At 52.3% G+C, this 16,980-nt stretch overlaps 1 protein-coding gene across 4 annotated transcripts in view; it reads left to right on the forward strand.

Annotated features, from left to right (window-relative positions):
* arhgap4b (Rho GTPase activating protein 4b) overlaps positions 1 to 16,980 on the forward strand; it is a 33,440-nt gene that overhangs the window by 4,180 nt on the left and 12,280 nt on the right. For all 4 annotated transcript variants that reach the window (XM_069183329.1, XM_069183330.1, XM_069183326.1 and 1 more), the window contains exons 2-9: positions 4,682 to 5,634; positions 12,878 to 13,073; positions 13,495 to 13,657; positions 14,354 to 14,416; positions 14,502 to 14,687; positions 16,192 to 16,320; positions 16,447 to 16,668; positions 16,766 to 16,867. In XM_069183329.1, the coding sequence (XP_069039430.1) occupies positions 5,568 to 5,634; positions 12,878 to 13,073; positions 13,495 to 13,657; positions 14,354 to 14,416; positions 14,502 to 14,687; positions 16,192 to 16,320; positions 16,447 to 16,668; positions 16,766 to 16,867 (1,128 nt within the window). In that variant the 5' untranslated portion in view covers positions 4,682 to 5,567. The remainder of the gene's footprint in view (positions 1 to 4,681; positions 5,635 to 12,877; positions 13,074 to 13,494; positions 13,658 to 14,353; positions 14,417 to 14,501; positions 14,688 to 16,191; positions 16,321 to 16,446; positions 16,669 to 16,765; positions 16,868 to 16,980) is intronic.

Raw genomic sequence — 16,980 nt, forward strand, 5'->3', positions numbered from 1 at the left:
TATTTGGGTGTATTTAAAATAAAAATGAAGAATCCTTGTTGATGGTCTTGAGAGTGATAGAAGCACCGTTCAATATTTAACAGAAAAAAACATCCTACCGAAGGGCCAAATCTATGACTGCGAGCCCTGAATCTAAGGCTAATAATTATCATAATACCCCCCTACATATTAAATCATCTGAATGCCTTTCCTTCCTTTATTGGTATTTTTCTTACAGTCACTCTTGAGGGTATTATGGTGCTGTTGTTGTGATGTTCTCGTTATCACCACGAAGATCATGGTGATAACCAGGCCTCGTAAACTGCATAGCGGTGGCTTATCATTATTGTTATTGTTGTCGCTCATAATTCTGATTTAATCCATTTGCATTCTTAAAAGTATTCATACAGTGATAAGTATTATCTGTGTAGTTCTATGTGGTGCGATTACTAATATGACTTTTTAGTATGGGTGATAGAAGCAGACTCACTGGGAGCAGTGTGCAGTGCAGGGTGTTGTTCTGACACTGGGAGCAGTGCAGGGTGTTGTTCTGACACTGGGAGCAGTGCGCAGTGCAGGGTGTTGTTCTGACACTGGGAGCAGTGCGCAGTGCAGACTGTTGTTCTGACACTGGGAGCAGTGCAGGGTGTTGTTCTGACACTGGGAGCAGTGCGCAGTGCAGGGTGTTGTTCTGACACTGGGAGCAGTGCACAGTGCAGGGTGTTGTTCTGACACTGGGAGCAGTGCACAGTGCAGGGTGTTGTTCTGACACTGGGAGCAGTGCAGGGTGTTGTTCTGACACTGGGAGCAGTGCGCAGTGCAGGGTGTTGTTCTGACACTGGGAGCAGTGCGCAGTGCAGGGTGTTGTTCTGACACTGGGAGCAGTGCGCAGTGCAGGGTGTTGTTCTGACACTGGGAGCAGTGCAGGGTGTTGTTCTGACACTGGGAGCAGTGTGCAGTGCAGGGTGTTGTTCTGACACTGGGAGCAGTGCAGGGTGTTGTTCTGACACTGGGAGCAGTGCGCAGTGCAGGGTGTTGTTCTGACACTGGGAGAAGTGCGCAGTGCAGGGTGTTGTTCTGACACTGGGAGAAGTGCGCAGTGCAGACTGTTGTTCTGACACTGGGAGCAGTGCAGGGTGTTGTTCTGACACTGGGAGCAGTGCGCAGTGCAGGGTGTTGTTCTGACACTGGGAGCAGTGCAGGGTGTTGTTCTGACACTGGGAGCAGTGTGCAGTGCAGGGTGTTGTTCTGACACTGGGAGCAGTGCAGGGTGTTGTTCTGACACTGGGAGCAGTGCGCAGTGCAGGGTGTTGTTCTGACACTGGGAGCAGTGCAGGGTGTTGTTCTGACACTGGGAGCAGTGCGCAGTGCAGGGTGTTGTTCTGACACTGGGAGCAGTGCGCAGTGCAGGGTGTTGTTCTGACACTGGGAGCAGTGCAGGGTGTTGTTCTGACACTGGGAGCAGTGTGCAGTGCAGGGTGTTGTTCTGACACTGGGAGCAGTGCAGGGTGTTGTTCTGACACTGGGAGCAGTGCGCAGTGCAGGGTGTTGTTCTGACACTGGGAGAAGTGCGCAGTGCAGGGTGTTGTTCTGACACTGGGAGAAGTGCGCAGTGCAGACTGTTGTTCTGACACTGGGAGCAGTGCAGGGTGTTGTTCTGACACTGGGAGCAGTGCGCAGTGCAGGGTGTTGTTCTGACACTGGGAGCAGTGCAGGGTGTTGTTCTGACACTGGGAGCAGTGCGCAGTGCAGGGTGTTGTTCTGACACTGGGAGCAGTGCGCAGTGCAGGGTGTTGTTCTGACACTGGGAGCAGTGCAGGGTGTTGTTCTGACACTGGGAGAAGTGCGCAGTGCAGGGTGTTGTTCTGACACTGGGAGCAGTGCGCAGTGCAGGGTGTTGTTCTGACACTGGGAGCAGTGCGCAGTGCAGGGTGTTGTTCTGACACTGGGAGCAGTGCAGGGTGTTGTTCTGACACTGGGAGCAGTGCTCAGTGCAGGGTGTTGTTCTGACACTGGGAGCAGTGCGCACTGCAGACTGTTGTTCTGACACTGGGAGAAGTGCGCAGTGCAGGGTGTTGTTCTGACACTGGGAGCAGTGCAGGGTGTTGTTCTGACACTGGGAGCAGTGCGCAGTGCAGGGTGTTGTTCTGACACTGGGAGCAGTGCGCAGTGCAGGGTGTTGTTCTGACACTGGGAGCAGTGCAGGGTGTTGTTCTGACACTGGGAGCAGTGCGCAGTGCAGGGTGTTGTTCTGACACTGGGAGCCGTGCGCAGTGCAGGGTGTTGTTCTGACACTGGGAGCAGTGCAGGGTGTTGTTCTGACACTGGGAGCAGTGCAGGGTGTTGTTCTGACACTGGGAGCAGTGCGCAGTGCAGGGTGTTGTTCTGACACTGGGAGCCGTGCGCAGTGCAGGGTGTTGTTCTGACACTGGGAGAAGTGCGCAGTGCAGGGTGTTGTTCTGACACTGGGAGCAGTGCAGGGTGTTGTTCTGACACTGGGAGCAGTGCGCAGTGCAGGGTGTTGTTCTGACACTGGGAGCCGTGCGCAGTGCAGGGTGTTGTTCTGACACTGGGAGCAGTGCGCAGTGCAGGGTGTTGTTCTGACACTGGGAGCAGTGCGCAGTGCAGGGTGTTGTTCTGACACTGGGAGCAGTGCAGGGTGTTGTTCTGACACTGGGAGCAGTGCGCAGTGCAGGGTGTTGTTCTGACACTGGGAGCAGTGCGCAGTGCAGGGTGTTGTTCTGACACTGGGAGCAGTGCAGGGTGTTGTTCTGACACTGGGAGCAGTGTGCAGTGCAGGGTGTTGTTCTGACACTGGGAGAAGTGCAGGGTGTTGTTCTGACACTGGGAGCCGTGCGCAGTGCAGGGTGTTGTTCTGACACTGGGAGAAGTGCGCAGTGCAGGGTGTTGTTCTGACACTGGGAGCAGTGCAGGGTGTTGTTCTGACACTGGGAGCAGTGTGCAGTGCAGGGTGTTGTTCTGACACTGGGAGCAGTGCGCAGTGCAGGGTGTTGTTCTGACACTGGGAGCAGTGCAGGGTGTTGTTCTGACACTGGGAGCAGTGCGCAGTGCAGGGTGTTGTTCTGACACTGGGAGCAGTGCAGGGTGTTGTTCTGACACTGGGAGCAGTGCACAGTGCAGGGTGTTGTTCTGACACTGGGAGCAGTGCACAGTGCAGGGTGTTGTTCTGACACTGGGAGCAGTGCGCAGTGCAGGGTGTTGTTCTGACACTGGGAGCAGTGCGCAGTGCAGGGTGTTGTTCTGACACTGGGAGCAGTGCAGGGTGTTGTTCTGACACTGGGAGCAGTGCGCAGTGCAGGGTGTTGTTCTGACACTGGGAGCAGTGCGCAGTGCAGGGTGTTGTTCTGACACTGGGAGCAGTGCGCAGTGCAGACTGTTGTTCTGACACTGGGAGCAGTCCAGGGTGTTGTTCTGACACTGGGAGCAGTGCGCAGTGCAGGGTGTTGTTCTGACACTGGGAGCAGTGGGCAGTGCAGACTGTTGTTCTGACACTGGGATCTCTACTGGTAGTTTTTCTGGTAGTGAATAAATACTGAGATTGGTGCAGAGCGCAAGACTGTCCCAGACTCCAGTTGCCTAGATGCATGATCCACAATTCTGGCACCCAGGGCTTTACATGAGGCCGCTGACTCAATTATCTCGGCGACCATTTTCTAGGGGAGGAGTTGGGATTCCTAAGGGAAGTGGTACTTCAGATGAATCAGTGCAGGTGATCAGCAAAGCTCACGAGACTTAGAAGAGCTGTTACAGAGAAACAGGATTGTTGACCTGTTGACATTGGCTTCTGCCCAAGAACTCGCAGCCTGTAGTGAAGCCTGGAGCGGATCAGGCTGCTATGTCTGACTTGTGATTCCTGAAAGAGGTTTTAGGAGTGTCAACACAGGTGAGCGTGAACAGTCGAGGTTCTGTGAGGGAGCCCGGGGGGTGGGGGTGCTGGGATGGAGGAGTCGGGATAAATAGGCGCCTTTGTGAAGTATAGCCCAGCCCGTCACAGCTGGCTCATGTGATCCACTCCCAGCCCCTCTCACACTCTGACCCCTGTGTCTGCAGCAGTGCGCGTGCAAGCAAGCGTCAGGGCTTGTGTGCTCCTCGCTGCCTCTTCATTAACACTTCGTGTTCTGCAGATAGGCCACAATGGGCGCTGCCTCAGTTTCGGTGCGATCTAGTCGCAGCACAGTCTGTCAGCCAAACTGGTTTCAGAAATGCTGCTTCTGTGTTCTCAACTCTTGAATCTGGGACTTTTCACGCCCAGATTCTTACTTCTGTGCTTAAACATGTTTGAAGGCAAACGCCTTGTGCGTCCCTGTCTGGCAGTCCGCCTCTCCTCTCCCGGCTCTGCCTTGCTCTTCTTCTCTTCGCCTGTCCGCTGGCCAGGCTTCGGCACTTCCTGGGTTACGATTGTTTGCATTTGCAGCCTTGACGAGTTTTAGGGTTTGCTAAAATAGCACGATAATCCCCCCCAGCTGTATGTAGTCATGCGAACGATTCAGGAGGTAAAATGATGCATTTTAGATTATACGTGTACGCAGATCTCTAGCAAAACCAGGCTCCTCAGGGGTCATTTTCAAGCGTTTTCCTTCCTGAAGGTGTTTTTTGCCTATACCTTGGCTTGCGAAGGGGCTCAGCAGTAAGGTGTGGTTGTTACGCCCCGCGTGTGAACGGGTTTCTCACTGTCTTCCAGGGAGCAGAGGCCTCTCAGCGGAGCCACACAGGCACACGGACGCTCAGCACCTGGCCTCTTGGCGTGCTTTCCAGGGCACAAAACCCATGACGAGGTTTTCGGGACAGAGAAGACAATCAGTCTGTCGGCCCCCCTTCACTGAGGCTTGATCGAACTGAGGGCCTTTCTAGAGCAGCCCCTCCAGTCTCTCGGGACAGTGTCCAGAGGGGGAGAATCCACAGTCCGACCTGCTGGGTTTCTCCCGAGACCCATAGGGACTGATCACGGGACAGAACCAGACACAGCAGCTAAACGTTACTGCGGACCACCGGAAATTACTGCGGACCACTGGAAATTACTGCAGACCACCGGAAATTCCTGCGGACCACTGGAAATTACTGCAGGCCACCGGAAATTACTGCAGACCACTGGAAAGTGCAGGAAACAACTTGAAATTATTGCAGTCTATTGGAATTTACTGGAATTGATTTATTGTCATTTTATAGGCCTAGATTCCCTCACTCACTCGCACTTTGCTCTTCTGTCGGTGTTGGCGCTCGACTCTGTTCCCCTGAGACACCAGCACAAAACCAATTTTTTGCCCTCTTTTTAAAATCATTTGAAGTCTAATTGCGAGCAAAAAAAAAAAAACAACAACCAGGAAGCCTCATTTGCGGAAGTGCTGCTGTGCTCTGCAGGAGTCAGGCGTGGCGAGACGGCGGAGGGCTGTGGAGGAGCAGCACACTCCAGCCCTGGACACTGTCCGGCAGCGCTGGGCCTGGACACCTCTAGCCCCCCATTGCCATGCTGCCCCTCCTGTGGTGAGGACAGCTGCCGAAGTGAGTACCTTAGTGTGAAGACCGCACGCCGCCCCAGTCCAGAGAGAGCGCCCCCTTCAGCTTGAGCCATGTCGTCTCACGTCAAGCTGCGCAAGGAGAAGGGCACCCTGGCGGAGTACGAGATGCAGATCAAAGGTGAGGTGACATAGACCTGACCCCTGGGACCTTCTGTCTCCCTCTCTCTTGACCTCTGACCTGTCTCTCAAAGTCCGGCTGTCTTTCTCTTCATCTCTGATGCTCACGTTTGTTCTCCTCCTTCTCTTTTCAACCCCTCCCTCTTGCTGCTTCACCTCAACGGGTCTCCTTGAATTTTAGGGGTGTTTACTGTGTGGACTATGGTCTGTGTATCCACACCTGTGGTGGGCCCGTCCTGGTCCGTCCTGCACTGGACGACCAGTGACCCACAAACCAGGGTTGGGCCAGCCTGACCCTCAGCGCTCAGCTGCTGATCTGGCCAACAGGCTGTAAATCGGTGCCTTAAAGGAGCCACAGCTGACAGGTTTATCGTTATTTCCTTTGCAGATAAATGCCAGTAAAAGGCTGTGGTATCAGCATGAGGTGATTTAGCAGAATCAGGAAGCTGACCTTTAGAATTAACTCAGGGAGCCCTGCCCAGGTGGGAGGTGGGAAATCAGGATCCAGACTCCCAGGTTCCGAAGCCCTGAATCAAATTGCCTAAAAATCTCTGATCTAAAACCCTTACCTGCCCCTTAACTTCCCCCCTGAGCACCCTATGACCAGCTGTCTGGAACAGTGTTTCTCCCCTGTCTGTTTGTATCCACAGCAAGGAAGTGACTCATTCCGTCACGTCAGTTTCAGTTACAGTTACAGCAGGGACTGGTCTGTGGACTGGAAGACAAGGGTCTAAAACACCTCAAGCAAAATCTCCCCTCAGTTTCCCTCAGAAATGTAGCTGGAGTTTAAGGGTAGAGAACAAAGCTGGTTCTCAGCACACCGGTGGAAGCCCTTCTCAAAGGCTTCCATCTGCTCTTACGATGTTTTCTCTCTTCCCCAGTTGTAGCTGTGATAAAGTTGTGGTTTATCAAAGCTAGACTTGTTTTTTTCACCAATTCCCTTTTCTTATTCTCGCCGGTGGTAGTTAACTCCTCAGGTTCATCAGTTCCCTTTGCTTCGTTTGTGCTCGAGGGCGTCACTGCTGCTGCCTGCCTGTACAGCACCTCACCTTTTTGGACCCCCTGCAGTGACTTCCGGTATCAAAAGGAGGAGAATTCCGCCCCCCCAGAAAAACATAAAAAACAAATTCGTTCGGACTTTTCCTAAGATGGTGTAAAAGAAGTGTTGGTGCAGCGTCCGCTCGCTCCTCTGCCCTTTACTGAGACTGAGACTGATCACGAGCCCGTAGTCAGACGAGATGAAAGTTACGCCTCTGGCAGGGGCTTCCAGCTGCAGCTTTCATGCAGACAAGCCGGGCAGTGACCGGCCACTGTGGACCTGTTGACTGTGGGCTCCAGCTGGGAAGCTGCCCCTGTTTTCGGGCTTGAGGTTTGACTGAGCCTCTGGAGGGAAGGTGTGTGTGGGGCTGAGCAGTGGGCAACAGAAGCCCACTTCACACCAGGTCGAAGGTCAGCCATGTGGCAAGGGGACGGATAAGACTCCCATTGCAGAGCAGTGTGATGCGCTCCCGGTGGCCTGAGCACGGCGGGCTCTCGTACTGCACACACGCCGGCACCAGGAGCTGGGCAGCACTAGTGGTAGCGTTGCTCTGCAGCCCGTTGGAGCAGATGGCCAAGTGGAGCGCATAGTGCCACATGTTTCACTCTTCGGCCTTGTCAGTGTGGTTTGCACAAGGGGCTGCAGCTGGTCAGACCCGAATCAGAGACTCCTGCTACCTCCTCTCATCAGTCAGGACTGTAGTGGCCCTGCGGTCAGAGAGGGGTGAGAGGAGTCGAGGAGGGAGAGAGGCAGGAGAGGGAGGAGGGAGAGAGAGGCAGGAGTGAGAGAGAGGAGAGAGGCAGGAGTGAGAGAGAGGAGAGAGAGGGAGGTGGGAGAGAAAGAAGAAGGAGGAAGAGAGAGAGGAAGGAGGGAGAGAGGGAGCAAGGAGGGAGAGAGAGGAGAGAGAGAGGAAGAAGGGGGAAAGAGGGAGAGGGAGGAGAGAGTGGAAGAGAGGACCTGGAGGGTGACAGACAGAGAGAGAGGACAGTGAGGACAGAAGGGAGAGAAATAGTTTTACCAACAAGAGCTCAGATGGTGCCGGGGGTCATGCAGCTTACTGCCCCAGCGCAGGAGGGAGGTCTCAGATGGGGAGGGGGCAAAAACGGTGCCCACATAGGGTGATTCATACCATCTATACTCCCAGGAACAAATCTATGTTTAGAGATATAAATGCTGTTGTGATAAAGATGCTAAGAAGATCGTGTAGATTTGATAGTGTTGTTATAGCAGTATGTGCACGTTTGAAATGTATACTTATTGTCAAGAATTGGTTGAGGAAAGAGAGCAGAGCCAGGGGAGGGGGGAGCGGGGAGGAAGGAGGCTTGTTTGAGCTGAATCCTCAGAGACGGAGCAACAGCCCTGCAGCCAAAAACACAGAGCCAGCGGCCTGACCAATCAGGGCCCTGCTCACCTGTGATTGGCTGGGCCGTGCTCTGGAGATTCTGTAGCTGGAGAAGTCAAGACCTCCCCCCCAGCCTGGCTCAGGCCTGCAGTACAAACAACTCCTTAATTCTATGATCCAATTAATTAGAAATGCATCACAAACTTAAAGAGCTGGTTGGGCTCAATACATACGGCGGAATGGACTGCATTAGTAGGTACAGCTTTTGACTGCCAAGCTCTGCAGTCCTGAGCGGGGTCTAGTTTATGCACACAGATGTGTGACTTTCTCATCAGAAATATACTGTACTGTACAAGTACAAAGACGTGATCACAGCTGTAGGTGTTCTTCCTCATGAGCTCTGCCTTTGGTAGTTACCAAAGCTTTGTTTCTAATGTCTCAACTGGCAGGGTCCGGTGGGCTCTGTGAGTCCGAGTCTGGTCCGCCTTCGCCTTCCCTCAGGCAAGAGCATTTCGGGAACGGTTCTTGGAATTTTAGATGCCACTGGGATCATGTAGAGAAGGTTCGGATAAAGGCCTGTCAGGACGTTTCCCAGAGTTTGGGTTGTATCCCTGAAGCAGGAAGAAGGACATCTGTATTAAGGAAGGTATCAGAGTCCCTTCCTGCCAGACCAACAACCCCACACAGCAGTCTCAACACACTCCCAGACCTCACTGTTCAAACTGCACAAAGGAACAGGAGAGGCACTGGTGCAAAATACTCACAAGAGAGGATTTGTATTCCACCTTTCACCGTAAACAACACGAGCCCCATGATGCACTAAAACATCGAATAAGCCTTTACTGCCCCTAAGGGAATTGGTCTTCACATCAAGAGCTCATAACATACAGTATAACATATATGACAACAGTAGAACAACAGTACAATACCGTAATACAAAACAACAGTTAATAAAAGTGCTCAGGCAGAACTCTTCCAGTACCATGAGATTAAAAAACAGACAATTAGCTTGTAGAGAGTGTAAAAACAATAATAGTATTATGATCCTTAGCTGCAAACAATTGTTTTCATTGTTCAACAATTGAATGCTTTGAGGTAGAAAGGAAGTTAATACTCTCGTATCCCCGGGCGATAGAGTACCTCCTCCCGGAGGGTAGGAGAGTATGTTCTTAAGAGCAAATGAGAGGGGTCATCTAAGATTGTGGGCACATACAGAGACATGGTAATTGCGTCCAAGGAAGAGCTGATGATCTTGCCAACAGTCCTGGTCACTTTGTTCAACTAATTTTTGTTCTGCAAGGGCAAGGTATCTCCCCAGCTCTGAGTGCACATCATGAGCATGTGTGAGTGCATGTCATTGACTTTCCTCAGAACTGCTCCTAAAAGAGCTGGTCCCGTCACATAGCTGCTTGTGTTGTCAGCAGGCAGGTACAGCAGGCATGTTGGTGTGGTAGTTTCAGCAAGTGTTGCATTAACAGCAGTTAATAATAACAGTAATTGCTTTGCTCTATAATCCACTCAGTAACACCTTTCATACCAGATATGAGTCATGCGGTGGAGGTTGAAATGGTAGTTATTTAAGCATGCTCTGTCACTCTGAGAGTTTCTGGGAGTGGGAGTGTCTCTACCCATGACTGTGTGTGTGAGTTCAGGTATGTGTGTGTCCAAGGGTGTAGGTATGAGTCTGTTAGAGTGCACATGTGTGAGTTCAGGTGTGTGTTAGAATTCAGGTGTGTTAGAGTTCAAGTAGGTGTGTGTGTGAGAGTGCAGCTGTGTGTGTGAGAGTGCAGGTGTGTGTGTGAGAGAGAATACAGGTGTTTGTGAGAGTGCAGGTGTGTGTGAGAGAGTGCAGCTCCAGCCCAGACCTGCCCCAGCTCCTGTCCTGTACTGCCCCAGCTCCTGTCCTGTACTGCCCCAGCTGCAGTCCAGACCTGCCGCAGCTCCTGCCCTGTACTGCCCCAGCTCCTGTCCTGTACTGCCCCAGCTGCAGTCCAGACCTGCCCCAGCTCCTGCCCTGTACTGCCCCAGCTCCTGTCCTGTACTGCCCCAGCTCCTGTCCTGTACTGCCCCAGCTCCATTCCTGTACTGCCCCAGCTGCAGTCCAGACCTGCCCCAGCTCCTGTCCTGTACTGCCCCAGCTCCTGCCTTGTACTGCCGCAGCTCCTGTCCTGTACTGCCCCATCTCCTGTCCTGTACTGCCCCAGCTGCAGTCCAGACCTGCCCCAGCTCCTGCCCTGTACTGCCCCAGCTCCTGCCCTGTACTGCCCCAGCTGCAGTCCAGACCTGCCCCAGCTCCTGCCCTGTACTGCCCCAGCTCCTGCCTTGTACTGCCCCAGCTCCTGTCCTGTACTGCCCCAGCTCCTGTCCTGTACTGCCCCAGCACCTGTCCAGTACATCCTCCCTCCCCACATTGTGTGGACGGGGGTTGGTGGGGGCCTTATCAACCCAGAGAGCTGGCCACTGTTAGCTTGAAAATGTCTCCCCATAAATTACACGGACTTGTCTCCTGCTGTCCCAGACCCTGACACTTCGAGGCTGTTCCTCTGCGCTGAGTTATTATTTCAACTGATGGGCTATAAATGGAGTGGGGGGCTGAAGTGTTTGTCTTCTTTACAGCGGTTTATCCCTCCTGCTCGGTCAGTCGATTCTCACCGTCGTGATTGTATCGGCCTTGGCCCTGCTCCCCGTTCCTCTTTCTCGATTCCAAATCCAAACCCCCTGATTCCTCTTTTAAAACCAGTTTCAGTCTCTGTTGTGGAAAATCCCCATTCCCCTTTAAAACCAGTCTCGGTTCAGATTCCATCTGGCTCCCAGCTCGTGTTCCAGGGCCGGTTGATAATGCTGAGTGTGACCTCTGACCCTTGGGCATGGTCCCTGTGGGAGTCTGGGAAGGCAGTATGGTGGTGCATTAAGAAGGGTATAAGTGGAACTGTCTAAATGACAGGCTATGAATTATTTATGACAGCCCACTCTCTCTAATGGAATGGGGAGCGATGGGGTGAGTGGGCAGGAGTTGAGACCTTTTGCATGGACCCGAGTCGAATTGAAGTTTGACCACGCGCATGCTCTTCTTCTGCATCACCACTATGACTGGTACCGAAGTCATCCTTTCATCACTGCTCCGCCCCCTGATAAAACCTGGAATGGATCAAACTGCTCTGTGATGGGAGTTTGGTTAGTTTCCCGGCGTGCACACACAAGGACTGAGCCACCTGCCCTGTACACAATCGGTATTACAGTAAGTGGGTCAGAGAGGAAAGCTGAGAGAGAGTGGGGTAGAGAGTCTTGACCTTCCACACGGACTTTGTTGAAAAGCTAAGTGGAACAGGAAGTAGTCTGCTGCTCGCACTGCGAGTCGAACAGAAGAGCCCAGCAGGAGCTGATGTGTGAGAGAACATGTCTTCGCCTGAGTCAGAGGTCCTGTCTGAGCATCAGGCTATGGGAGAGGAGAGAGGGGGAGAGGGAGAGGAGACAGGGAGAGGAGATACAGGGAGGAGAGAGGGGGACAGGGAGAGGAGAGAGGGGGACAGGGAGAGGAGAAGGGGACACAGGGAGAGGAGAAAGGCGGACATGGAGAGGAGAAAGATACAGGGTGAGGAGACAGGGAGAGGAGATACAGGGAGAGGATAGAGGGATACAGAGAGAGGAGAGAGGTATACAGGGAGAGGAGAGAGGGAGGACAGGGAGAGGAGAAAGAGATACAGGGTGAGGATAGAGGGATACAGGGAGAGGAGAGAGGGATACAGGGAGAGGAGAGAGGGATACAGGGAGAGGAGAAGGGGATACAGGGAGAGGTGATACAGGGAGAGGAGAGAGGGAGACAGGGAGAGGAGAGAGGGATACAGGGAGAGGAGAGAGGGTAAGACGGAGGTAAGGCCTTCTGGGCCTTGTGTGTTATTTCTACACATTCATTTTCAGCGCCCAGCAAAGTTTCCTCCTGCCAGACTTCACATGAAGGAGCCTCTGAGCTGCTTTATAGCTTTCTGCTCTCTCTTCAGCGGCTGACAAAGAGGGCCTGTGAGGCTGTACAGACAGCGAGGAAGTGGAGCACTGGGGGGTGGAGTGAGTGGTGTGTGTGTGCATGTATTTCCACACTGGTTAACACACCACTTAAATCACTCACGCGCTCTGGGACCTACAGTATATCACTGTGAGAGAAGGATTCAATTTACACTCCCAGTTTCAAAAAGAGTTACTTTTCCCAATCATTTTACAGAATATTTACTAAGATGTTTGTGTCTGGCACTGTGGTATTAATGCCTCTACTGTATCTTTTCTGTCTCAAGACTGTGAGCTTATTAACCCCTCATCTCTCTCTCAGAATAGAGTGTGTATAAACCCTTTTTCCTCTCTATTGGTGCAGTGTTTGTACAGCAGTGTGTGTATTAACCCCTCTGTCTCAGTGCAGTGTGTGTATTAACCCCTGTGTCTCAGTGCAGTGTGTTTATTAACCCCTGTGTCTCAGTGCAGTGTGTGTATTAAGCCCTCTGTCTCAGTGCAGTGTGTGTGTACAGCAGTGTGTGTATTAAGCCCTCTGTCTCAGTGCAGTGTGTGTGTACAGCAGTGTGTGTACTAACCCCTCTGTCTCAGTGCAGTGTGTGTGTGCAGCAGTGTGTGTATTAACCCCTCTGTCTCAGTGCAGTGTGTGTACAGCAGTGTGTGTATTAACCCCTCTGTCTCAGTGCAGTGTGTGTGTACAGCAGTGTGTGTATTAACCCCTCTGTCTCAGTGCAGTGAGTGTATTAACCCCTCTGTCTCAGTGCAGTGTGTGTATTAACCCCTCTGTCTCAGTGCAGTGTGTGTATTAACCCCTGTGTCTCAGTGCAGTGTGTGTATTAACCCCTGTGTCTCTCTCTCTGTCAGAGGTGCGCTCCCAGTTGTCAGAACAGTTGAAGGTGCTGGATGTGCAGGTTGAGCTGCGGGTCCAGCTGATCCAGGACCTGAATGAGTTCCTGCGACGCCGGGCCGAGATTGAGCTGGAGTATTCCCGCTCTCTGGAAAAGCTGGTCGACAGGTTTTCCTCCAAGATCCGTCACCCCAAGGAGCAGCAGAACCTCAAGTAATTTCTGCTTCTGTTGAGCCTTTTGTGTTCTCTGTGGACATTATTATGCGCTCCCATTCACTTCAGTTCAGTTTGTTATATGCACAAGTGCAATGAAATGCTTTATCCTTTCAGGATGTCGGCAGCAAATGCTTCTAGACACTTGTCCTTGAGGGGTCAGATAGGCATGCTGGGACCATTGTAGTAAAAACATAACGCTGAACAGATCCTCCATTTGAAAATGCAGTAAGACAGAACTCAACCCTTTACTGCAAATGTCAGAACATCGGGATTCATCCGGCAGCAGTAATGTTTCAGGTGGAATTCTCCACCAATCAAGGAAGCAGAGTGCAATTACAGTAGTTAACTGCCTTATAGACCGTACAACCGGTCTCGCCCTCTGACCTCCCTGCCCCCCCTCCCTCCCTCTCTCTCTCAGGAAGGATGAGAACCTCCTGTCGCCTGTCAACTGCTGGTACCTCCTGCTGAACCAGACCCGGCAGGAGAGCCGCGACCACGCTGCGCTGGGAGACACGTGCAGCGCCCACATCACCGTCAGACTGACGCACATCGCCGAGGACACGGGCCGGCTGTCCAAGAAGGTACAGCTCCCGCAACACACACGCTGAGACGAGACCCGGACACATGGACATTGACACCGTCGTCCTGTAGTGCACTGGGCCTGGCTTTCATGTGTGGACACTGACACAGACACACTGACACTGCGACACAGACACACTGACACGGTGATTGTGTCATTGACACACTGATTGTGACTGTGACACTGACACACTGACACTCACACACTGACTGTGACACTGATATACTGACAGACTGGTTGTGACACTAACACACTCACACAAAGACACACTGTCACACTGACTGTGACACTGACAGACTGCTTGTGACACTAACACACTCACACACTGTCACACTGACTGTGCCACTGACACACTGTCAGACTGGTTGTGACATTAACACACTCACACACAGACACACTGTGACACTGACACACTGTCACACTATGACACTGACACACTGTCACACTGACTGTGACACTGACACACTGACAGACTGCTTGTGACACTAACACACTCACACACAGACACACTGACTGTGCCACTGACACACATTGACAGACTGGTTGTGACACTAACACACTCACACACTGTCACACTGACTGTGACACGGACACACTGATACACATGAGAAATGCGCTAATGAAAATGGTACAGAAACTGCAAGCTGAGTAGCCCTGCTGTGCAGATGCTGAATTAAGTTTCTCTGCCTTCTCTCAGAGCAAAGAGGTTGGACTGCAGATGCAGGATGAGCTCCTGAAGGTGACCAGCGAATTGCAGACAGTGAGTTTAATACATTAATTTTATTATTGTGTGTGTTTCATTATGAGCGAGTTATGTGAGTTAATTGTGTGTTTGCAATGTCCAGGCCATGAAGACCTATCACCAATACCACACTGACAGCCTCAGTGCAGAGGGGAAGATGAAGGAGGCGGAGAAACTGGAAGAGCGTCACATGGGCAAGTCAGCTGACCAGGGGGTCAGCCAATCAGGTGGCGACCCCAAGCAGCAGAGGCGGAGCTCTGTGAAGAAGATGGAGCGAATGAAAGAGAAGGTGACACACTGTTCCCCAGAGCAAATGTACAGAGCTGGAAATGAGACAGACTCCCACTGCATTGCAACCTGAGCCACTCCAGGTCTTACTCTGAGCTGCAGGCTGTTGTGTGTTTTTTGTTTTTTTCAATGAAACTGCACAGACTGAAATGCTTTGTTCTGGTTGCTAAGATAAAACAATAATAGAAATGTATAACAATGTACAGAACATGATAATATCCAGTTCTTTATTTCTTCAGTGCTGACTATGCAAGAACCTGCCGCTTATAGCAAAATCACAAATGGATAGAACTGCTGGGAATCTGTTCCCTTAAAGTGAATAAAACACTGTCACAGTGTCACAGTTTAATAGAGTACAGTATGTGGTCGAATTGATTTTTACTGTGGTCATAGTGTTATAGTGTAGTACAGTAGGATTGCAGTGTCACAGTATAATACAGTGTATGGTCTGTGTTACACTTCACTGTGGTCACAGTGTGATAGTGTAGTACAGAAGGATTGCAGTGTGTGATCAGTGTCACACTTCACTGTGGTCACAGTGTGATAGTGTAGTACAGTAGGATTGCAGTGTCACAGTGTGTGATCAGAGTTACACTTCACTGTGGTCACAGTGTTATAGTGTAGTACAGTAGGATTGCAGTGTCACAGTGTGTGATCAGAGTTACACTTCACTGTGGTCACAGTGTGATAGTGTAGTACAGAAGGATTGCAGTGTCACAGTATAATACAGTGTATGGTCTGTGTTACACTTCACTGTGGTCACAGTGTGATAGTGTAGTACAGTATAATTGCAGTGTCACAGTGTGTGATCAGAGTTACACTTCACTGTGGTCACAGTGTGATAGTGTAGTACAGAAGGATTGCAGTGTCACAGTATAATACAGTGTATGGTCTGTGTTACACTTCACTGTGGTCACAGTGTGATAGTTTAGTGTGGTGACAGTGTGACAGGTTCAGTAGAAATCTCCCAGAAAGAAATAGGAAGAGATTTTCCGCTGGTGCAGAGGTTACTGCCCGCTTCCCTATTCTGAGTCCTGTAGGGCTGCTCTTTGCATGAAAACACAAACACAGCACTTCCACACATTGCCTCTTATTCCCTCAGCAATACAGAGACACTTTCAAACCTTTCCTCACCACTGCAAATACACTCCTGCTCTTTGATTTCCCAACTGAACACAGCACTCAGTGTGATAGTGTGGGGTGGGGGTGGGGGACAGCACTGCTGCTGGCTAGCAACAGGTGCAAGATAGGATACACCCAGGAGCGCCAGTCCATCACGGGGCACACAGACACACACACTCACACCAGGGCCAGTTTTCCCAGAAGCCAATTAACCCGCCAGTCGTAGGAGTAAGGGAGGAAACCAGAGCACATGGGGAGGACACCCACATGAACACAGGGGAAACACGGGGAAACATGGGGAAACATGGGGAAACATGGGGAAACACAGGGGAAACATGCAAACTCCACCCAGGGATACTGATTCTGCTTCCCGTCCCGGACAGCGGCTGGTGAAGCTGCAGGAGGCACAGCTGAAGTGCACGAAGGCGCGGAACGACTACCTGCTGAACCTGGCGGCCGCCAACGCCGCCATGAACAAGTACTACCTGCAGGACGTCTGCACCCTCATCGACGTGAGTCCGGCCCGCCGCCAACCAGCCGCGGTCGTGCACGGGGCTGTGGGATAGCCTGGCGCCATCTGTCCATCACTGCCAGCTGCTCGCTAGACACTCCCCCCTCTCGCCCTCTCGCTCTGCCAGTGCTGTGACCTGGGGTTCCACCTGTCTCTCGGCGGGGCGCTGAGGGGCTACCTGTCGGCCCAGCGGCGGGTGCAGCAGTCGCGGGAGGAGGCGCTGGTGGTGCTGGACACGGCCATCCAGGGACTGGACCCCCAGAGCGACCAGAAGAAGATCCTGGAGATGAACAACTCGGCCTTCTGCCTGCCCTTCCGCTTCGAGTACCAGCCTCACGAGGGAGACCAGGTCTGTCCCGCTGCGGCGCCAGGGCGCCAGGGTGCCAGGGCTTCGCCCGTGTGTCTCTGTCGGGGCTGTGACCCCCCTGCCTGCCTCTGTCCTCCAGGTGTGCGAGGTGAGCGTCGAAGCACAGGTGCGCCACGAGCTGGAGACGCGCTTCCAGCAGCTGCAGTCCAGACTGTCCTCCGTGACGATTGAAACTGAGGAGGTACGACACCATGCTGGACACACGCTGCACACTGACACACTGCACACAAATACACTGTACGCCCACTGCACATGATACACTGCATACACACTGCACATGATACACAGCACATG

This window comes from Lepisosteus oculatus, chromosome 2, assembly GCF_040954835.1.
Source record: "Lepisosteus oculatus isolate fLepOcu1 chromosome 2, fLepOcu1.hap2, whole genome shotgun sequence".
NCBI classification, from domain to species: domain Eukaryota; kingdom Metazoa; phylum Chordata; class Actinopteri; order Semionotiformes; family Lepisosteidae; genus Lepisosteus; species Lepisosteus oculatus.